The 23,972-nt window shown below is 40.2% G+C and overlaps 1 protein-coding gene across 3 annotated transcripts in view; it reads left to right on the top strand.

The window, feature by feature from the left end:
- The first annotated feature begins 14,981 nt into the window (after positions 1 to 14,981).
- smg1 (SMG1 nonsense mediated mRNA decay associated PI3K related kinase) overlaps positions 14,982 to 23,972 on the top strand; it is a 115,420-nt gene continuing 106,429 nt past the window's right edge. For all 3 annotated transcript variants that reach the window (XM_052021036.1, XM_052021035.1, XM_052021034.1), the window contains exon 1: positions 14,982 to 15,309. In XM_052021036.1, coding sequence (XP_051876996.1) covers positions 15,245 to 15,309 — 65 coding nt within the window. In that variant the 5' untranslated portion in view covers positions 14,982 to 15,244. The remainder of the gene's footprint in view (positions 15,310 to 23,972) is intronic.

The following is a 23,972-nucleotide window of genomic DNA, read 5'->3' as shown; positions in this document are numbered from 1 at the left end:
ACCCCAAGATCCCTCTGTTCATCAGTGCTCCTAAGGGTCCTGCCATTTCCTCTTACATTTGACCTCCCAAAGTGCAACCCCTCCGACTTGTCTGGTTTAAACTCTATCTGCCATTTCTCCGCCCACATTTCCAACTGGTCTATATCCTGCTGAATGCTTTGACAAGCTTCCTCACTCTCCACAAATCCGCCAATTTTTGTTTTGTCTGCAAACTTACTAATCAGCTCATCTACATTTTTGTCCAAATCATTTATATATATTACAAGCAGCAGAGGTCCCAGCATTGATCCTTATGGAACACCTCTGGTCACAAACCTCCAGTCAGAATAACATCCCTCCACCACTACCCTCTGTCTTCTATGGCCATGCCAATTTTGAATCCAATCTACCTAGTTTCCATGGATCCCATGTACCTTAATCATCTGGATCAGCCTCCCATGAGGGACGTTGTTAAAAGCTTTACTAAACTCCATGTATATAACATCCGCCGCCCTGTCCTCATCAATCACCTTTGTTACGTCCTCAAAAAACTCATGTTTGTAAGACATGACCTCCCTAGTGTCTATGCTTTTCCAGATTCTACCCCTAGGAATCTTCTCCAATAATTTCCCTACCACTGATATAAGTCTCACTGGCCTATAATTTCCTGGTTTGTCTCTATTGCCCTCCTTAAACAGAGGAACAACACTGGCTACCATCCCGCCCTCTGTGACCTCGCCTGTGACTAATGGGATAAAAATTGCTTGAATTTACAGCAGGGGATGACCTCCGATGCCAGTTTATCACCCAGGTGATGAAGTTGAAGATTATCCTTGACATGTCCTTATTCTTTCTGCTTACTTAGTAAAGTAAATGATTTTGACAAGATTACAAGAACTTAGTGTGATACTCTCAGAAAGATGATTTTTGTGAGAGGAAAAGGGAAGCTGTTAAGCGACACTCTTCAACCTTTAGACATAGTATGTATTAAAGAGGTATAGAGAAGAAATGTGTCCTGTTGTATGGAATAAATGTTCAATCTGGTAGTGTGTACATGTTGAATTTCACTTTTGAAGTCAATGGAATGGAACTTCAGAAGAGTATTTTGATGCAGATACTTTGCTACATTAGGTGTTTTACAGTACAACACAGGATGTATTTCTAGCCCATTTGGGTCTCTTTTGAAGTTGCAGCTGAAAACTGGTTTTCCTCGGCAAACAATCAACTGCCTTTTGGCAGCTCCTTTTTATTTTCACAAGCCTTCATGTTTACCTTCTTTGCAATGCAAAGTTGTGATGTATGCATTTCATCGCTAACACCTGCCTGTTGTGTGGCCTGCTCATGCATGGTTTAGGAATTCCAGTAGTTTGCTCAGTACGTACTCTGGATTCTGAAACGATTTCCTATACTTGGCTTAGATTAAGTATTGTCAGACTTGTTTGTGGAGGGTAGCCATGGTATCTGAAGTCTCACTCAGATATTCCATCTTCAACTGTTGGAAACAGCATTCCCCTACAATATTAGACATTTCTGATTAGATACAACTTGCATAATGAGAAACTGACAATTTTTACTGCAAATGTAGTTTGCAAGATTGTTAGTGCAGCACATGTGCATGAAATTATTCATTCCTTATACTTTAGGGGCTCCAAAAAATTCTAAGTTTTGATGTGATATTTCATACTGTCGCTGAGAGTCCACTGAGAAGCTGACTTATTCTCTAGCTGCAGCAAACAAATATCTGTTGCTATTTGAAACATCTGGGCACTGCTCATTGGCAGCTATTACGGATATCTGCAGATGATCTACAGACGAATGGGGCCAAAATGCCTTCCATGTTCTCAAGAACCTCACCTCCTGAACTGCTCCTCACTCTATGCTTTCTTATCCAGGCTGCTTCAAAAGAAGGAGGAGTCTCAAAGCAAAATATTTTTGTTAACTTTCTATTTAAAAGTGAAAATAGGAGACAAAGTTCAATATGGAAGATAGGCCAATAATAATGACATAAAACAAGAAAAATAGTTCAGTAATCCTATTTTGAAAGATTTTTCCAGTAGTTACCATGACTTTTTGAGCAGTTGGTATTGGTGTTGGTTTATTATTGTCACATGTCCCGAGAATCAGTGAAAAGCTTTTGTTTTGCATGCTATCCACAGATCATGCCATACATAATTACATCGAGGTAATAAAAAGAAAACAGAATGCAGAATATACTGTTGCAGTTACATAGAAACTGCAGTGCAGGTAGACAAATAAAGTGCAAGAGCAACGACAAGGTAGACTGGGAGGTCAGGAGTCATCTTTTAAAGTCTGAGAGGTCCATTCAAGAATGGGATAGAAGCTGTCCTTGAGTCTGATGGTATGTGCTCTCAAGCTTTTGTACCTTTTACCCAACGGGAGAGGGGAGAGGAGAGAATGACCAGGGTGGGAGGGGTCCTTGATTATGTTTCCCGAGGCAGCGGAACGTGTAGACAGAGCCAATGGAGGGGAAGCTGGTTTGCATAATGGACTGGGCTGCTTCACAACTCTGTAACTTCTTGTGGCCTTGGGCAGAGCAGTTGCCATACCAAGCTGTCATGCTTCCGGATAGGATGCTTTCTATAGTGCATCTATAAAAATTGGTAAGAGTCATAGGGGACATGTTGAATTTCCTTAGCCTTCTGAGGAAGTAGAGGTGTTGGTGTGCTTTCTTGACTGTATCATCCACATAGCTGGACCAAGACAAATTGTTGGTGATATTTACACTTAGAAATTTGAAGCTCTCAACCATCTCCACCTCAGCACCATTGATAAAGACAAGGTGTATGCTCCACCCTGCTTCCTGAGACCAACTCCCCAGTTTTGCTGGAAAGGGTGTTGTTTTGACACCATGCTACTGGACCTTCTACCTCCTTCCTCTACTCCGTCTCGTCATTGTTTGAGATCTGGACATCTACGGTGGTGTCATCTGGATTTAGAGCAGAATTTGACCACACAGTATGAGTGCATAGGGAGTATAGTAAGGGACTGAGGATGCAGCCTTGTGGGGCACTAGTGTTGAGGGTAATCACGTGGGCATTTAGAAATGCTCCAATTAATTTCACAGGAGCAAGTTTAGCATTGGGTAGCAAAGATGTATGTGACTTGTAACAATGGCTGCCTTGTGTCAAAATCTAATTTGTATTTAACTGAAATTTGTCCACCCACATTTGTGCAGGTGCTTCCTGCACAAATAATATCTTCCAGAAAATATGGCAACTATGATTTTTGGGGTAATCATTTGATCTAATACACTCCTGCTCATCTGAAACAACTGACAATTATTTCTAAACGTCTTGAAAATTATGCTGTAGGTTTAAAATAAAGCAAATTTCTCATAGAAACTCAATGTGAAACAGGAAATAGATACAATAAATATAATACAAATCTGCTCATCATTAAGAGTTTTCCCCACACCCACCAAAAATGAACTTTGAAGATAAAAGTATATGCTCAGTACAAATCTTGAGAAACTTGTCCAGCTTTTCGTCAAATATTCTTTACAAAATATGAGGCCTCAGTAAAACTATAGGGCAAAATTTGAACCAACATGCAAAATTATATCATTATACACATTGAACAAACTCATGCAGGAAACTGTGGGTGAAGAATAAGTATGCAGGATATGCCTAATACAAATATAATTTTCCAATTACCCTGCAACTGTTCTGTAACTACACAGCTGGTGATGCTGATTAGAAAATATTAATACGTAATCATTTACATGTATAGCATTGTCTTTCATTCGTGGACAAGCTGCTCATTCAGATTTATATTTAAATAACCAAGTCTGGAGGCACAACCAACTAGGCATCACACACTTCTGACACCAAATATGTGACCTGGTCTTCTTTTCAGAAGTTGGAATCAGAGAAATTTGGGGGAAGACCATTAGAATCATACCGTTCAAAAGGAGTTGAGGAGAAAAAGGTGATTTCAGTAGCTTAATGCATTGTTTTAGGACTGGGAGGAAGGAAAGATGGATCAGGATCTGCAAATGGTAAGAATTGAGGAATGGATCAGGACTGGCAGTTTCAGTGTGAGGGAGAGGGTGTGCAGCATCAGATTGGGGAGATGAGGGCCTAGGATAAAGGCTTTTCAGTTGCTAGAGATTGCAAGGGTACTGGGAGTTTATGGATGGAGCGGTGGTGGAGACCAAAGGATGAATGTTAGTGATTCACGTATGTGGCAGGCATCCTGGTCCAGTGCTGTGCAGGGAAGGCCAGATTATTTCGCAAGTGCCCAACAACAGGAACCCTGGGAAAATGTAGTCCAAGAGCCCCTGTAATGTTCGAAAAGGAGTGTTACATTTATGACAATGTCATCCTGTAATGCTCCATTTCAGGGCCACAATGATTTCTCGCACCCAGAAATGCCCAACAGAGTTTTCAGAGTGACACAAAATTGCCCATAAATGGTGGTTATCATACTTCACTATAGAAAAAACATTTTCATCTTCCAGTGCTGAAAATATGTCAAACAACATGCATTTCTTTATTGTTTTTTGCATGTTTAGAGAAAACAATAGTTTGACTAATGTTATCATGTTTATGATCAAATTAGATAGTAATCTGCAACAAATTTCATTTGGCTTTTGCATACCATTTGCAAACTTTAGCAAAGGAGACACAGCTTGGCGAAATGGCATATGGCTGGACAGTGAATTAAGTCCAAATTCCTCACTTGCTATCTATACTTTGTTGTCTACAAGACATGTGTTGAGTGGTACTGCACTACCTCTCTATTGAAATCCTCATCCAAATTTTTAAAAATTCTTATCCCTACTAAAGAAGTTTAAAGACATTGATGTAGAATTCACAGATAAACAAAAAATCTATGTCTGTAAATAATGCATCCACAATCATAATGAAATATCCAACAAAATCATTTCAAACATACATGCAAATACATAAAATTCACACAGAAAAGTATGCACAAATGCATGAAAAATTCACACATAATTCAAATCTAGCTCCAGGAGTAATTATCCTGTGTATAAGCTCTGACATAAAATATCCAACAGTCAAACATAAAATTACCCACTCCACCTCTATCTAATAATTCAATATCCATAATCTTTGCTAAAACATAGAAATTCAAATTACTTTCATAATTTCAGAACATTCCCAGCTGCTATTTTTTCTCTCAGAATTATGCAGACCTACAGGTAATGCTTATATATGCAAAAATATGCAAAAGGTGTACATAATAGGCAGATTGTGATGTCATTCAATATGCATTGCTGATTTGGCATCCAAGCTGCCATAATGAAACTCAACATGAATGGAGTATCCAGTGCAAGTTTAGCAGCAGGAAGGACCTTTCCAATTGCATTACTTGAAGACATCATCAATTACTGGCAGGTTAGCAACTGACTAATATTTGGAGTGTTGGTGTCAGGTGTGATTCACTTAGTAGCACTCTTGCATCTGTGTCAGAAAGTTGTGGGTTCAAATCCCACTAAAGAAACTTGAGTATAAACAGCTGAACTGCTATATCAGTGCACTACTGAGTTAGATGTACTTTATTGGAGGTGCTATCTTTCAGATGAAACAATAACCCAATACCCCGTCTGCCTGGTCAAGTGAAAGATCTCATGGTACTATTTCTAAGAAAACAGGGGAGTTACTCCTTGTGATTTGTCAATGTTTTAACTCCCTCACCTAAGAAAAGTCTTTAAAAACAGATTATGTGACTGTGAAAGTTTGTTTGCGTACAAACTGACTGCTATGCTTCCTTTATTTGAATGGCAGCTATGCTACAAAAGTACTTAATTGGAGGCAAGGTGCTTTGTGATGACCTGAGAATGCAAAAGATAGCATTTAGTGTTTTCAGCACATTTTGAAGTTTACAGGAAACATTACTCATCTTCTGTTAAAGACTTCAGTCAAGTCCTATTGCTCTGAGTTCTGGTAGCACTGGTTATTTTCCTAGGAGTATTGTGTGATAGAGAGAAGGGCTTAAAAGGGTACACAGAGCAGGGAAACCTGCTAGAAAGGGGAGGAGGAGGAGTGAATGACCATTAGCAGGAGGCTCTGTTCATCGTGCACCTTCAGGGAGAAACCCTCAGCATTTATCTCTGTAAGGAGCAATGATTCAAAAGAAATCCTAGCATTTAAATACCCCTTTCTGTAGCCAAAACTGCAGCACAGAACAGGAGCAGAGCCAACTTGGCTGTTCGTCAATACGGCATCAATTTTTGCATCTTCTCTGGCTAGAGCAGGGAACATCACAATTTGCAGCATGCTTTTTCCCATGGATACCCTCCACTTCGGGTAAGCAGAATCTATTATATTCTCCTTTGACAAAAAAGAAACACAGCAGGCAGTGTGAGCACATGAGTTTGTGATGATCTGACCTCCTGATAATGCAGAATGCCAATGACTTAACTCACATCTTGTTGAGCATGTCACAGTCAGGTGAAAGATCATCGATCTGAAACAGTAACTCAATTTCCAGCATTTTCTGATTTTTAGATTTGCAGCATTTGCAGTTTCTTGTTTTGTTGTTGTGGTTCTGCATCCAATTCTTTGGGACTGCACCCACAACACTGACCTTCACAGGATTGTCTATCCAATACCACTTGTGCATGCTTAAAGGGCTTCCTGGCTTCCTGCAAGTAGAGGACTTCTTCTCATCTCCTAATCAGACAGTCTCCAGTTTTATGTCAAAAAATTTCTTCTTTTGCCTAGACTTTGTCAACTTTTACTACTGAAAAGTCTCTGGAATGATTTCCATCACCTTAGGCAGCAAGTTCTCTTAGAGAAGCAACTTCTCTTAGAGAAGTTTCCACTTCTCTAAGAAGTGAAAACTGGCTTCATACAGTCCAAGGTTGCCTGAGTTGCTGCTACCCCCACAGTGATGTGCTGAAACCATTCAACAGCTGAACAGATTTAATGCGCAGCCAGCACTGGGTTGCATGAACCTGGCTTACCCACACATCACAATCCAAAAATCTTCTTTCCAGCAGCATCCAATTAAGACTTTCAGGTATCTGTTACGTGAAACTACTGCTGGGAATTTCTGGCTCTTCTTTGTAAATGGGATACACCTAATTCCCCCCTGTAACTTTCAATCAGTTACAAAAGGCACAACCTCCTTGAAGACCCAGCTCCACCATCCATCTGCCCTCACCAAAAATATTGTCTTAATGTTTAAAAATGATATGTTTAGCCATTCATTACAAATTTTGAGTTAACAGTGCTTGAGGTGATATTTATTTTCTGTTGTCTATGTTTGATGTCTATGCTGGGCAGGAGTCACTTGGTGAATCAGTCATCCTACCAGCTCAGACCAGTTGTTTGGGTGCTGATCACTGAAGACTTGACAATGAAAAAGCCTATATGGGCAGTGCTGCAGCTATAAAGAACTTCAGCAGAACCTAGAAATTCCCGGTGGGAAGTAGGTAAGAAGAAATACCATTTATGTTGATGTAATAAACTCAAAAAAATGAAGGTTTTAAGGAAGGAGGTGGTGGTTTATTGTCCTTTATTGCTGATGATAGTCTTAAGTATAATGTACAGGAAACTAGGGATTAATTTTAAATTGAGGAACTGATATAATTGTAAAGTGATTGAATAGATTAAGATAGCAATGCATTAATCATAAGACAGTTATTAAAATATATTCTGTTGTAAGAATATAAATTTAGACCATAAAATACTTGTATTGGAAGACAAAGAAATGATAAAAACTGGTTAAGTTTGCTTTTAAAATACAAAGACATGATTTCAGGGATCTGAGCTATAAACATGACAGAAGCTTTTAAATTACGTTCCAACCCAGAAAAATTGGTGTAAAAAAATGGAAGTTTGTTAAGATATGTTTCTTCCCCTGCCAATTAAAAGGCACGGTAGAGAGAAAAGGTAAATACATTTATAATAAAACAAACAGACCTAATAATAAAGAGTAAGTTGAGCCAAAAATGGAATATATCAGCTGAATACTTAAATTAAGGAATAATAAAATAGAGATGATGAGAGGGATCAGAATGCAAACCCATTATCTGTTAAGGGAAGCTTAAAGAAGGACAAAAAATTGTTAGTTTATCCAGCATACATTTAATTTACGATATCTGTCAGCCACACTGAACCACGGAGTAGGCAAGAGATTCAAGGACTGTTCTACCAATATAAACAAGATGATTGCTTCCTGTGAACTATGCAGAACTATGGTCAAAAGTAACTATAAAACACCACAGAAGAACCAGTAAATTGTTGAACGGTGGTGGACTTTCTCAAATGTTGCCTTTTATAGAAGAATCTGAGCAATCAGGAAAGAAGAATTGCTGAAGGCACATAGATCCACAGCTAACAGCTGTTTTGCCTGATCTAATCCGGTAATGTTGCATTACCTGGATCTTGCGTCTGCTGAATTTAATGCATTTTTCTGCAAATACCACGTTAATAAATAAACTGATTCCAGATTTTTCTTCCCAATTTAGTTTACACTATATATCATTTGAAAATCTAATAGAATTAAGAAGATTAAAGAAATAAAATATTTGAGGCTTAATCAAATACTACAGAAGATGATGTAATATTAACAATCCGTTTGCACAGAGAACTGTTGAAAATTATGTAATCTTAAGCAAGTTTTGTGATGTGTGCTTCTTTCAGTATTCATCAAGTTGCAGTTCTCTTAGTGGGGTATGTTCTGAGTAGAGAACAAATACCTATTGGATGAGGAGAGAAATAAACAGGAAGGTCAAAACAATTCCTGGGCAGTAGAGTTTGGGGAATTTGGAGAATTTTTTTTGCAGTCTTGTTATGATCTTCATGCATAGCCTGATAGGGAAATGGAGTCAGATTCCACAGAAGCTTTCATTTGGAAATTGTAAGCATATTTGAAAAAGGGAAAATTTCAAGGCCATGAGGAAAGAGCAAGGAGAACAGCCATTTCATTATTCTTGAAGAGAGTTTGCATAGACATAATGGGTTGAATAATCTCCTCTCGGTTTTAGAATCAAAAGCAATAAATACAAAATTAAATGTAAGAGACTTAGAACAGAAAATCAGAGAATTGTTTGGACAGATAATCACAAAGCTGCAGAATTAACTTCCATGATAGTTGCTGGAACAGAAACCATGTCAACAACCAAGATTAGATTACGTGGGAATATGCGGGAGTATAAAAAAATTGGGAGCAGACTAGGTAATTGTGGTAATTGTGATTTGCTTACATACAGAGTAAATGCTGACACGAACTGATCAGACAGAATACTTTGCTTACGTGTTGTATCTTCCATGTGTAACACCAATACCTAAAACAACTGTAGATACATAACTGTAAATACAAAAACCTATACTTCAGAAGTACTTAGCTTAAAAATAAATTTAACTGTCCATACAAAACACCACTCAAAGACCCAGATGCAAAAAAGCCCAAGATTCACAGGTTTAACAAAAAAAATCTCCTGTGCAAATATTTATACGTTTATACGCAATCATTCAAATTCTCAGTCACAACATTGCTGCCTAGCTCTATTTTGGTACCTTGGCTGAATGGTGCTCCATGTTCACCATACTCCAGCTTCGGCTGGTGCTCTATGCTTCTTGGCCTGGTCTGTATCGCCCCATCACCATTCACTAACATTTGCTGCAAATCATTTTTATTCCTGTGCACTGACTGCACTTTAATCATATTCCCACCAAGTTTAAAAAAAACATATTTTGCAGGATGTATTGACAATGGCGTTTTCAAGAAAGTTAAATTGAGTAGCAGAGACCTGGATATCAAAGGATAACATATGATATCTATCACAGGGACAGACTATTTGGTCCAATGGTCCATGCTGCCATTTATAGTCCATTCAAGCTCCCTCCCATCTTTCCTCTTTTAAAATTCATCAACATTGTCCACTGCTAGGGGGAACATTAGGGGGAACTTCTTCACTCAGAGAGTGGTGGGAGTGTGGAACGAGCTGCCATCTGAAGTGGTAAATGCGGGCTCACTCTTAAGAATAAATTGGATAGATACATGGATGGGAGAGGTCTGCAGGGTTATGGACTGGGTGCAGGTCAATGGGACTAGCAGAATAAAGTTTCAGCACAAACTAGAAGAGCTGAATGGCCTGTTTTCTGTGCTGTAGTGTTCTATGGTTCTATTCCATTTCTTCACGTGCCCTTCCAGCCTCTCATAAAATGTATCGATGCTATTTAGTTCAATTACTCTCTGTGGTAACAAGTTCCACATTCTCACTGTTCTTTTCTTTCTGAATTCCCTACTGGATTTCTTGGTAACTACCTTATATTGATAGCCTCTAGTATGCTCTTCTTCACGAGTGGAAATGTTTTCTCCGCATCCACTCTATGGAAACACATCATTATTTCAAAGACCACTTTTAGTTCACCTCTCAGCCTTCTTTTCTCAAGGAAAAAGAAACCCATTTGTTCATTCTTTCCTGATATGTATACCCTTATATTTATGGTGTCATCCTTGTAAATCTTCTTTGTATGTTCTCCTGTGTTTCTAAATCCATTTTATATTATTGGAGACCAGAATGATGAGCTGAACCCAAGTGTGACGCATCCAAGGTTTGGGGCAGTTTTAGCAGTACTTCTCTACTTTCAGTACTATTTCTCTGGAACTAAACCCCAGAGTTTTTTTTAATGGCCTTGCCCACTATGGTGTCAATTTTAGTAATTGGTGTATTTGTACTCCAATGTCCCTTTGTGCCTTAACCCCATTTGAACTCATACCTTCCAAGTGATGAATAGCCCTTCTCTTCTTCCTACCTAAATGTATCACACTGCATTTATTTTGTTATTATTCGTTCATTCTGCACATTAATTAACATCATCCTCTAATTTGTTTGAGCACTATTCAGTAATGATTACCTCCAACCCCTCCCATTATGTTTCATGTTCTCTGATTCTTCATTCTCTGATCTTATTCATTAGTCTGCTATTTTACAGAAAACTATTTGAAAATTTAGATAAATTACATCTACTACATTGCCACTGTCGAATTCCTCTGTTGACTCCTCAAAAAAAATTAGTAAGTTTGGTCTGGCAAGATTTTCTCTTTTGAAATCCATGCACACTATTCATTTTTATGTTTTTCATCTCTACATATTCTACATTTCTCTCCATTATTCAGGTTCCATTAGTTTTTCTACTATCAGTATTAACCTGGTTGATCTATAATTCCACAAACATGTTTTATTTTCCTTCTTAAATGTCAGTATTAAGTAAGCTGTCCTCTAGTGCTACATCCTTTAATAATAAATTATTAATTATATCTAGCAATGCTTCCTATCACTTCCCTAGATTTCTTTTAAATGCATGGATTGCATCTGGACCAGGACTTTTATCCTTGTAACAATCTGATTAGCTTATTTAATAGATTTCCTTTTTCTACTGATGTTCATTTCATTATTTATCTCATCATCCAATGTCATCCATGTTCTATCTCCCTGGTAAATACTGAAGAAAAGCAATGATTTAATAGTTCTACCATTTTGTTATTTTTACCCATGGTATTGTCCAGTTCTTCTCTTAATAGATCTTGTCCCAACCTTCATCTTTTTATTTGATATGTCTGTAAAATATTTTACTGTATTGTTTTATGTTCCTTGTTAATTTACTTTCATAATTATTTTTCTCTTGTTAATTGTTTTCTGCTTCTATCCTAATCCCTTCATATCTCTCTCTTATCATGCTCTCCTCTGCTAATTATGTCCTTAGTGGATGTCCTTTTCCTTACCGTCGTTTGTTCCTATGTCTTTATTTTTCTGGGGAGCTCGAGCTAGTTCTTTCTTTTTTGCAAAATATGTTCTTCTACGTTCGGATGCCATTTCAAATGTTTACCATTCTTGTTCTAGATTGATGTTTTCCAATATTTTGCTCCATTTTATCTTCCCAAGTTCTAATTTCTACCCTTTATTGGTATTGGTATTGGTTTATTATTGTCACTTGTACTGAGGTACAGTGAAAAGCTTGTCTTACAAACCGATCGTACAGGTCAATTCATTACACAGTGCAGTTACATTGAGTTAGTACAGAATACATTGATGTAGTACAGGTAAAAACAATAACAGTACAGAGTAAAGTGTCACAGCTATAGAGAAAGTGCAGTGCAATAAGGTGCAAGGTCACAACAAGGTAGATCGTGAGGTCATAGTCCATCTCATTGTATAAGGGAACCATTAAATAGTCTTATCACAGTGGGGTAGAAGCTGTCCTTAAATTTGGTGGTACGTGCCCTCAGGCTCCTGTATCTTCTACCCGATGGAAGAGGAGAGAAGAGAGAATGTCCTGGGTGGGTGGGGTCTTTGATTATGTTGGCTGCTTCACCAGGACAACGAGAGGTAAAGACAGAGTCCAAGGAAGGGAGGCTGGTGTCTGTGATGTGCTGGGCTGTGTCCACACTCTCTGCAGCTTCTTGCGGTCCTGGGCAGAGCAGTTGCCGTACCAAGCCGTGATACATCCAGATAGGATGCTCTCTATGGTGCATCGGTAAAAGTTGGTGAGAGTCAAAGTGGACAAACCAAATTTCTTTAGCCTCCTGAGGAAGTAGAGGCGCTGGTGAGCTTTCTTGGCTGTGGCATCTACATGATTTGACCAGGACAATTTAAAACAATTTTCAAAATATTTTGTGAATAAATCTTCCAGCTGGTATTGGAAATCTTAGGATGGTCTTACTTACTGTTGTATAGTTACAATCTTGGGGATATACCTTATTTGTAAAGATATGCTATGGCTCAGCACTTGTGACCAGCCAACCTATCACTTGCATGAAGACTTTCTGAGGTTTGCATAGGAAGTTCTAGTGATTAGAAAGTCATTTTGCCACAGTATTCTTGGCCAATACAATTGGAGAATCCTTACTGAGGCACCACAGAGTCTAAACCAGGTATGTCAGCTGGAAAATTTTATTGTCAAATTATGTATAGAAAATAAAGAAAAAAAATGGGATTATGGCGTAGATAAAATGAACAAAGATTAAAAGAAAAATTAATTACTTTATTTTTAGCTTCACCAATTCTAATTAGAATCTGATAAGACCTTCCGCTTACTTGGTATTATATTAATTGTGAAGAGAAGATCCTGCCTGACCAACCTATTGGAGTTTTTTGAAGAAATCTCAGGTAGGGTGGATAAGGGAGAGGCGGTAGATGTTGTGTATTTAGACTTTCAAAAGGCCTTTGACAAGGTGCCACACAAGAGACTGATTAATAAGATGGGAGGTCATGGAATTACAGGCAGGATAACAGAATGGGTGGAGCATTGGCTGGTTGGCAGAAAGCAAAAGGTGGGAATAAAAGGATCCTGTTCTGGTTGGCTACCAGTTACTAGTGGTGTTCCGCAGGGGTCAGTGTTGGGGCCGCTTCTTTTTACCCTGTACATTAACAATTTGGATGATGGAGTAAATGGTTTTGTGGCTAAGTTTGTGGATGACATCAAGATAGGGGACGAGTAGAGAGTATTGAGGAGACAGGTAGGTTGCAAAGAGACATAGATAGTTTAGGAGAATGGGCAAGGAAATGGCAGATGAGATTTAATGTTGAGAAATGTGCAGTTGTACACTTTGGAAACAGAAATAAACGGGCAGATTATTATCTAGAAGGGGAGAAAATTCAAAGAACAGAATTACAAAGGGACTTGGGGATACTCGTGCAGGATACCCTAAAGGTTAACCACCAGGTCGGATCAGTGGTAAAGAAAGCGAATGCTATGTTGGCATTCATTTCGAGAGGTATAGTGTATAAAAGTAAGGAAGTGTTGATGAGGCTCTACAGGGCACTAGTGAGGCCTCATTTGGAATACTGTGTACAGTTTTGGGCCCCATATCTTAGGAAGGATGTGCTGATGTTGGACAGGGTTCAGAGGAGATTTACGAGGATGATTCCTGGAATGCAAGGGCTTACTTATGATGAGCGTTTGTTGGCTCTTTGACTGTACTCACTGGAGTAGAGAAGAATGAGAGGGGACCTCATAGAAACATTTAAAATATTGAAAGGACTGGACAAACTAGATGTAGCCAAGCTGTTTCCCTTGGTGGGTGAGTCCAGGACCAGAGGGCACAATCTTAGAATTAGAGGGTACAGGTTTAAAACAGAGATGAAGAGAAATTTCTTTAGCCAGAGGGTAGTAAATTTATGGAATTCCTTGCCACGTACAGCAGTGGAGGCTAGATCACTGGAGGCGTTTAAGGAGAAGATAGATAGATATCTAATTAGTCAAGATATCAAGGGATATGGGGATAAGGCCGGAAATTGGGGTTAGAATAGTTTTTTTTCATTGCCCCCCCCCATTTCTCATTCTTTTTTTCCCTTTTCTTTGGAGCAGACTCAATGGGCCGAATGGCCTACTTCTGCTCCCTTGTCTTGTGATCTTGTGAGTTGTTTGACACTGTAACTGCGTTTCCCTGAATAGACAAACCCAAAATGTTTTGTATTTATCTCACAGGAACAATTTGACAGTTCTCCTTGTTTTTCAGCAAATCAACTCAATCAGCAATTTCTTTCTTGAAAGGTCATCTCTCACCCTCACAGGGGTCTGGACTATAAATAACTTCGGACCCACCAAGATTGATTCCAAACTGCCCTCTGAAATTGTGTAGGCGACATTCAACAACAGGCAATGAATGCCAGCCTTGTCAGTGACATACACATTTTGTGAATGAGTAAAGTTTGGGCTCATCAGAGCCTGCTGTCTAATTTACACTATGATAGGAATGAGTGGTAATAAGCCTCATTGTTTTCACTGTAAAATCCATGCCACACTGGTCTACATCAAAGAGTACCTCTTGTTGACATGGCAAAGCATAAACAGGACGAATGGCTTTAACTGTTGCTTCAGTTGGTTCACTGTCAGTGGTGCTATAACAGTCCCAGCAATGCTGCCAGCCCTGGCTGGGAGAGGTTACCCTACATGGTGACTCTCCAGTCAGACACACGTGTTGACACCTATGGGGGGGGGGGGGGGGAGAGAGAGAGCGGCTTCCCGTCACGTGACCGTCTCCCGGCATGCCCCGCTCCATTCCAGAGAAGCCGCTGCCCTCGCCGCCGCCGCCCGACTTCACCAGCGGAACCGAAAGCCGCGCCTGCAGCTCAGCCACTGTCCGGGGGAAGGGGTTTCGGGCTCCAGTCCCACGGCGCTCTGTCCGACGCTCCGTCAGCCCCGGTCCGCCCCGGTCAGCCCGCCCGCCCGCCCTCGGCTCGCCTCGCTTCGAATTGCAGACGGTCCGACTGGGGGTGGCAGGCGCACCTTTCGAAGGCGGATGACATGTTGTTGGGAAGGTAATGAGCCAAAGACCCCTGAGCACTCGGTTGAACAAGCGGCAGCGCTGGAATGACTGGGACACAAGGTGAGTGAGCGGAACGCGGCCTAGAGAAAGCGGCGGGGGCTCCCCATACCCCACCCACCCGCCCTCGGCAGACGCCCACCCTCCTGCCGGACAGCACCCCGTGCCCGGAACCCGACACTCCTGGGAGAATGTGTGACGGTGACCCCGAGCCGTCTCCCAATAGCTCCATCAGCGTTGATCACAACCGGGGCTCCGTCTCTGCTGGAGTCTGAGGCTGCGCTCAGGGCCTAGTGCTGTCAAGCACAATGCGCTGGCTGCGGTATGTTGGTTTGTTTCAACGGGTGTTTGTCGCGTAGTAAACAAAATATCACACGAAGGTTGTTTTTGCTCAAAATAAATGTTTAACATAAAGTGGCACTCCACGGCAGTGGTGGTGTGTGGTTTCGATTCAGCAAAATTGATAAGCGCGTGTCACTTATTGCGAGGGTGCACCAATATCTTGATCCACGTTATTGCTTGAGCTTACATTTCGCCCATTTTTATTTAAATAGTGTAAATAAATATTATTTTGGAGTTCATGGTAACTCAGGGGTGTGATTAGTGAAGTTTATAATGTATTACTTAAAAGCTTAATTGGATTTTGACTTTTATTGAAATCCTTTTCTGTTTGACAACTGATGAGGGCATTCCATGCACAGTGGAAAGTCCTGGACACATTTGAGTTTAATCTTTATTCACAAATGCACAGATATTGCGTTTTACCCTGACCAGATAATTGCACACAAAGTAAAACTCTCGAAATTGATCCAAGAGGAAAATACTGCAAATGATCGAAATGGAAAGTGAAGGTAAAAAATGCTTGAAGTAATCAGCAGGTCAGATGGCATTTGTGGTGAGAGAAACTGAGTTAATGTTTCAGGTTGCTACATTTCATTTGATCAGTTCCTTGAACACTGCCTGACCTGAGCATTTCCAACACTTTGTGTGTTTATTTCTATCCAAAAATCACATCTGTTTCATATGTGATTTAAGTTTTGTTAACTTTTCTGTAAAATTGGCTCATCTTGGATTTAACTATTTAACTTGCAAAACTATGGACATGATATGTGGTTCCACTTCTGCCTCTGAGTGAGATATTTACTAGGCTGAATTGTTGAAATCAAAAACACAACCAGTGCAAAACAAGCCAGATCTGGATTTTTTAAGAAAATTCCTAGAGAAGTTTCAACTGAGTTGGGTTTGCCCTTTTGTGTTTCTGTATGAATGCTGAGGGACTGCAGTATACAAATGTAAATAGTTTTGGCAAACTCCTCTTGAATACCAGTTTGGTCATCACTATTGTTTGAGATGGGGCCATGAAATGTAAATCAAGAACTGCCAATACTGGAAATGTGTGTTTTTATATATATATATATGTGTGTGTGTGTATATATATAATATTATACACACACTTTTTTTATATATATAAAATTTAAAAAAAACCAAATGCTGGAAACACTAAGCATGTCAGTGTGGAAAGAAAACTAACATTTTAGGTTGGTGATCCTTCATCAGAACTCATTTGTTCAGGATCAGAGAGGGCAAGATTGAAAGAGATGGTGAAAACATGGGGATGGGGTTGCAACAGGGTGATGGGAGCAGAGGAAAATGAAGAGGGGGGAGTTAGGAGATTGGAATACAAGAACTGTTGAAGTTTGATCTTTGGTGTATGTAAAATGGGAAAAGGGTTGTCTGTTTCATGATCAAAAGTGGTGTATAGTCAAACTGCAGACCACAGTAGCTTTGAGATAGTGAGTTGGTGTTGTTGCAGAAAGAGGTCAAGTATGCAGGTGCTGACACGTGGCATGAAACAAGGATCTCACGATGTGATGAGAACAGTCCCTCTAGAAATCTGGATAGTTTGAACATACCAGTGATCCTGAGTGTATCTGAATTGTGAAGGGTGGAATTTGTCTTGAAATCCATGTGGGATGAGTTAGAGCCAGAGACATTGATAAGGAAAGATGTGCCAGCGAAAGTGAGTTTTGGTCAAAATCTTACTGAAGACTGGAAGGGAAATAAATCACAGATGAACAAATAAAAAGACAGTTGGGGAGCAGAGGAGAACTTCAAGGTTGCCATTCGTGCAACACAAATGGCCATGAATTCAATAGTAAATGAAAACTGAATATGTTAGAAATCTGAGAAGAAAACCAATATTCTGGAAACAAGTACTCAGCAGGTCAGGTGGGATTTGTGCAAAGAGCCCCTTCATTGGAACTCAGTTTTATATGACACAAATGTACTTAGTCTGAGCTTTCTGTTGTCTTAATCTGGTCAAATCACAGCTTTTCAGAGTCTCTTTTTAAATGTTGCAAATCGCTAGACATTTTAATGGTATGATCTCTTCAGATCACCAGACTTTAGAGATCAATTTAGAAATCCTTATTTCTTGAAGTGTTTATGGAGCCAAAGAATTATTTGACTGTGGTTGTACTGGAAACCTCATGAACTGCTTGCATTATCTCACCATAAGGTGAGATAATGCAACCATCAGCATCTTATCACAATTGCCTTATTACAAAAAGGATTTGAGGGTGATTTGAGTTGGCCGTTACCAATAGAGCTCCTATCCCTTAACTATATCCATTGCTAGTCTCTTCCTACTTTTATTAGGAGTTACTGAAATTCTGATTTTCCTACTTTATATCAAGACTGTAATCCTCAGCATGAAACCACTTGGATTCATCGCCATACTGAGTGCTTGTCACCCTCTCTTGGATGGAATCAACATTTGTCATCTGGGCGAACTTGGTCTCCAACATATCGTAAATGTTTGCTTCGTTCTCTCCATCTTTTTCCCCACTCTGCAATTAAAAATGCAATTGTTTCATCCCTTCTGTCTGCTCTGCTGTGAATCTCCAGTATTTTGTTTGTTTTGCATATCTGGACTTGCTTTTCTGTTTCTCTGCTTGAAAATTTACACTGTATGCTGCACTAGTTTTGATACATCCTGGTCTGGATTCTTCTCCTGCATTCCCTGTTTTCTACCTTATTCCCTTAAACACTGATTCTGTTCTCTGTCAGAATTGTTTTTGTCAACTTTTGAAATGATTCCTCCCTCCTACTGTGACTACCCTTATGGGATCCTTGTCAAAGCATTTACTTAGCCTCCACTAGTGCTTGCTGACCACTCCAGCTCCTTGAGGCTCACTTCCATTATTCCTCTCATATGTTGGATCTCTTGTAGGCTTCAAATGGACCTCCGCTGTACCCCCAGATCAGCCTCATGATCAACTCCCCACTCAGCTTTTCTGCTGGATGGTTTTCTGCTCTTCATAATGGATCTGGGAATACTGCTTCTGTTGCCATCTCTGATCTCTGGCATTGATTGGTCTATACTTAAGCTTATTTTGCCGTTATCAACTTCATCTTCAGGGTATAGAATTTTCAGGTGGGATGGGGGGAGTAAAAGGGGAGAAGGTATTGCAATGTTAGTCAAAGATTGCATTACTTCGGTATTGAGGGAGATTATAGAGTCAGAGCAACATAGCAGGGATACAGGCCCTTTGGTCCCCATATCCCTCTGTCCCATCCCTCCATGTATCTATCCAAGTGCTTCTTAAATGATACTATTGTACCTGCCTCAACCACTTCCTTGGGCAGCTCATTCAACATACTCACCACTCTATGGTAAAAGTTGCCCCTCAGGTCCCTTTTAAATCTTTCCTCTCGCCTTAAACATGCCCCCTTGTTTTGGACTTCCCTACCCTGGGGAAAAGACTGTTACCGTCCACCTTATCTATGCCTCTCATAATTTTAAACACTTCTATAAGGTCGCCTCTCATTCTCCTACTTTCCATGGAATGGAGATCTAGCCTGGTCAACCTCTGCCTATAACTCGGACCCTCTAGTCCTGGAAACATCCTCAAATCTTTTCTGCACTCTTTCCAGTTTAATCATATCCTTCCTATAACAGGATGGCCAAGACTGAACATGACTCCAAATGTGGCCTCACCAATGCCCTGTACAATCGCAACATAACCTCCCAACTTCTATATAGAGAATAACCAGGGAAAAGTGGGATTTATTAGGTACAACATTTGCAGCCTGTGCATGGAGCTAGAAGGTATAGGTGAGGTCCTAAGTGAATACCTTTCATTGGCTTTCACAAAGCAAATGGACTTTGTAGTTGGAGAATTCAGTGAATGGGGTAGGTAAAAGTTTAGTGTAAGTATCCATATACAAAGAGGAGGTCCTCAATGCCTTGGCAAGCTTCAGCAGGATGAATCCCCAGGATTGGATGGGATTCATCCCAGCCAGCTCTGCGAGGCAAAGGAAGAGATTACTGGGGCTCTAGCTGAGATTTTTAAATCTTTGTTGTCCACGAATGAGGTATCAGATGACTGCAGAACAACAAACATGGTCCCCCTTTTTCAAGAAAAGCAGCAGGGAAGAGCCTGGTAACTATAGACCTGTGAGCCTAACATCAGTGAAAGGGAAGGTGCTATAAAAAATTTGAGGATTAATGATCACTTGGAAAGGCAGAGACTAATCAGAGACAACATGGCTTTGTCAAGGGCAGATGCTATCTGACCAATTTGATTGAATTAGTTGGAGGTAACAAAGTGCGTCGATGAGGACAGAGCAGTCGATGTGATACGTATGGACTAAAGTGAGTCTTTTGACAAGGTCCTACATAGGATTCAGAGCAAGTTGGCAAACTGGATCCAAAATTGGCTTGGCAATAGGAGACAGGGCACTGGTAAGGGGTTGTTTTTGTGATTGGATGTCTGCGACTAGTGGTGTCCCACAAGGATCAGCGCTAATATACGTAATTGGCTTAGATGTGAACATGTGAAGGATGATCAATATGTTTGCAGGTGACAAAGTTTGGTGGATTTGGAAGAAGCCTTGGGCCACAGAGTGACTGATGTGCTGGTGATGTGGACTGACAAATGGAAGATGGAGTTTAATCCAGACAAATGTGAGGTGATGTATTTTGGGAGTACTAATGAGGCTAGAACATGCACTATGAATAGTAGAGTCTTGGGGACTATTGAGAAACGGGGGACTTGAAGTCTGTAGATCCTTGAAGATGGCAACAGAGATAAATAACGTGGTTAGGAAGGCAAAAAGGGTACATGCCTTCATTAGTCAGGGATTGGAATAAGTAGGTAGGGAGGTTATGCTCAACTTTGTAAAACCTTAGTTATAGAGTGGTACAGTACAGGAAAAGGCCTCTCGGCCCATAAGCATCCATGCTGACCAAGATATATTCCAGCTAATCCCACTTCCCAGCACTTGGCCTATATCCCTCAGCTCTTGTCATCCATATACCTGTCCACATACTACTTAACTGTATCGAATGGTCCTGCCTCAACCACTTCCTCTGGCAGCTGATTCCATACATCTACTACCCACTGTTTATTTAAAAAAAAGTTGCCCCTTGGGTTCTTACTAAACCATTCACCTCTAATCTTAAAACTATGTCCTCTAGTTTTCAGTTACCCAATCATGGAAAAAAGACCGCTCACCCTACCTATGCCCCTCATGTTTTTATAGACCTGAGATCACCCCTCATCTCTAATCTCCAAGGAGTAAAGGCCCAGTCTGTCTAACCTGTCCCTATAACCCACTCCCTCAAGTCCTGGCAAAATCCACTTAAATCTTTTTGCACTCTTTCCAGTTTAATCGTATTCTTCCTATAACAAGATGACCAAAACTTAACATAATACTCCAAATGTGGCCTCACCAATGCCTCGTACAATAGCAACATAATCTCCCAACTTCTATATTTAATGCCCTGACTGATGAAGGCCAGCATGCTAAAAGTCACCTTCATTGCCCTGTCTACCTGTGACTCCACTTTAAGGGAATCATGCACCTGTACTCAAAGGTCCCTCTGTTCTACAACAGTACCCAGGGCCCTTCCGTTCAGTATAAAAGTGCTACCTTGATTTGTCCTTCCAAAATGTAAAACTCTGCACTCATCTGAATTAAATTCCATTTACCATTCCTGAGCCCACCTAATTGAGATATGCTGCAATTCATGATACTCTTCACTGTCTACAACACCACCTATTTTAGTGTCATCTGCAAACTTACTTATTATTCCTCATTCTAATCAAATTGTTAATATAGATAACAAATAACAATGAGCCTAGCACTGCCTCCTGGGGCACACCAATAGTCACAGACCTCCAGTCTGAGAGACATCCTTCCACCGCCATCCTGTTTCCTACCATCCAGCCAATTTTAAATCCAGTTTGCTTGCTCCCCTTGGATGCCGTGTGATCTAATCTTCCAGAGCAGCCTACTAGGCAGAAACTTGTATACCAAAATCCTTACTGAAATCCATATATACTACATTTGCCACCCTCCTTGTCAATCTTCCTTGTCACTTCATCAAAAAAACTCAATTAAATTCGTAAAACAAGATCTCCCATGCACAAAGCTATGCTGGCTACCCCTAATCAAAGATATACTTGAATTGCCTTTCCAAATGCAAGTATATCTTAACCCTCAGAATGCTTTCCAGCAACTTGTCTACCATGGATGCTAGGCTAATGGATCTGTAATTATCAGGTCTATCCTTGCAGCCCTTCTTAAATAAAGGCACATTTGCTATCCTCCAGTCTTCTGGCACCTTGCCAGAGGATAGTGATGTTGCAAATGTCTCTGAGGGCTCCTGCAATTTCTTCTCTAGCTTCCCATAATGTTTTTGGATATTCTTCATCTGGACCTGGAGATTTGTCTTCATACACCTTAACACATCTCTCCTACTGTAATATGCACTGCTCCCAAAACATCTCCATTAACTTTGCCAGGTTCCGAGGTCTTCACATCTTTCTCCATGGTAAAATCAGACCTCATCTGGAGCACTCCATGCAATTCTGGTCACCACACAATGGGGAAGTATGTGATAGTGCTGGACAGAGTGCAGGATGTTGCCTGGCATGGAATAGTTCAGTTATGAGGAGACACTGGAGAAACAGGGTCTGAACTCCCTGGAGCATGAGGAGATGTGATTGAGGTGTATAAAATTGAGGGGTTATGGATAGGATAGACTGCAGGAAACTATTCTCCTTATCAGAGGTAGATAAAGCTAGAGGACATGCATTTAGGGTACGGGGAAGAGATCTAGAGGGGATATGAGGGGGACTGCCTTCACCCAGAGAGTGGCAAGGACCTGGAATGCATTGTCTGAGAGAGTGGTTGAAACTGGGCCACTCACAGCATTTGAGTGTCAAGATGAGCACTTGAATTGCCTCAGCATAGTCAGCTATGGCCCAAGTGCTGGGACATGGGATTAATATGGAAGAGTACAGACTTGTTGGCATGGACAAGTTGGGCCAAATGCCAGTTTCCATGCTGTATGATTCTATGACTCTATCTTTGTACTTAACCCGTGTTGGATTCATTATATTGTCTCTTGTCTTCTGTTTGTGATCTGTGTCTCACGATTCTCATCTTTGACAATTCAAAGATGCATGCAAATCCAGGAAATTCAGATTACACTCTGTCTCATTCATTATTTTCCTCTTTAGTTCCTTCCTTGAGTGTTTTCTCCACTTGTCTCCCTTTACTGCCAATAAATCCTATTAGCTTTTCATTTGACTCCAAATTCTTAACCCATACTAGTCTACCTAATTTTGCACTCTCAAGCTTGATCACTGTGACCCTCTGAAAATGTCCATAGAGGTCTTTACACCCTTGGATAGACAGTCATTCTCTCCCAGTTTTCTTCCAGTTGAGATGCTTTGTGGAGTCTAGCTTTGCAAATATTTTTTGTCCTATTCACCTTATGTGGAAAGTACATCTTAAAATAGCATCATTTGGCCCAGCTGAAGTTTCTTCCACAGACTTCCATTTTGTATAACACTTCTAATCTTTTTTAAAGATATTTATACAATGCCTCATCTACTCCCTGTTTTAGCTAGTTTCTTCTGAATTCCCCATTTGACTTTTTCTGATTCTTATATTGATGTTCTCCAGTTTTGCTGTTGCCTACAAGTGGCAATATACTCTTCTGTAGTTTCATATCATAAAGACCATTTGAGTCACTCTTGTTTTCTTTTAAAAGAGAGATCCAACTTCCATTTCTTAATCAATACCATTCTTGCAAATCTTATCTGCTGTCTCAATGTGGTGACCAGTTTGTACATAGTACTGCATAAGGGGCTTTTTTAAAAATTCTGTCCACCCCATAAACTTCAATTTAAACTTTTAATGACTTACCAACTTGTCATTGCATGTGGTGTTTTGTGTGATTGTATTCCCAAGATCTCTTTCTGCCCCTACCTTGTGTATTTTCCAATCAATGTGACTGCCTCAATCTGCCAGTTATCTAATAACCATTGTCCCACTTGCCATTTATCTTCCATTTGATATTGAATATTGTTCTTACTGGCCATGATCTTGTTGTGGATGATTACATTACACTGTTGATGTAAATTTGTATCTAGGCATGTTGCAATCTTAATTTCTGGTCTGTGGACTGCACCATCCATCCCTTGTAGTGGAAGTGGTAGTACACTGCACTGATGAGAGGAAGCAAGATGAGTTGACATGTACATTATGCTCTTCCTTGTCAACTTCAAGGAGTGGGTTATTGCAGAAGTGGAAGATATGACAAACAAAAAATGCTGAATAATAAGCAGAACAGGGCACTGTTTGCAGAGGGGAAATCAATTTTCCAGATTGCTGAAAACCTGACAATTTACTGGCAATCTTACCTGTTC

This window comes from Pristis pectinata, chromosome 8, assembly GCF_009764475.1.
Source record: "Pristis pectinata isolate sPriPec2 chromosome 8, sPriPec2.1.pri, whole genome shotgun sequence".
Lineage (NCBI taxonomy): Eukaryota > Metazoa > Chordata > Chondrichthyes > Rhinopristiformes > Pristidae > Pristis > Pristis pectinata.
The sequence above is the reverse complement of the archived record's forward strand: the minus strand, read 5'-3'. Positions and strand labels throughout refer to the sequence as shown.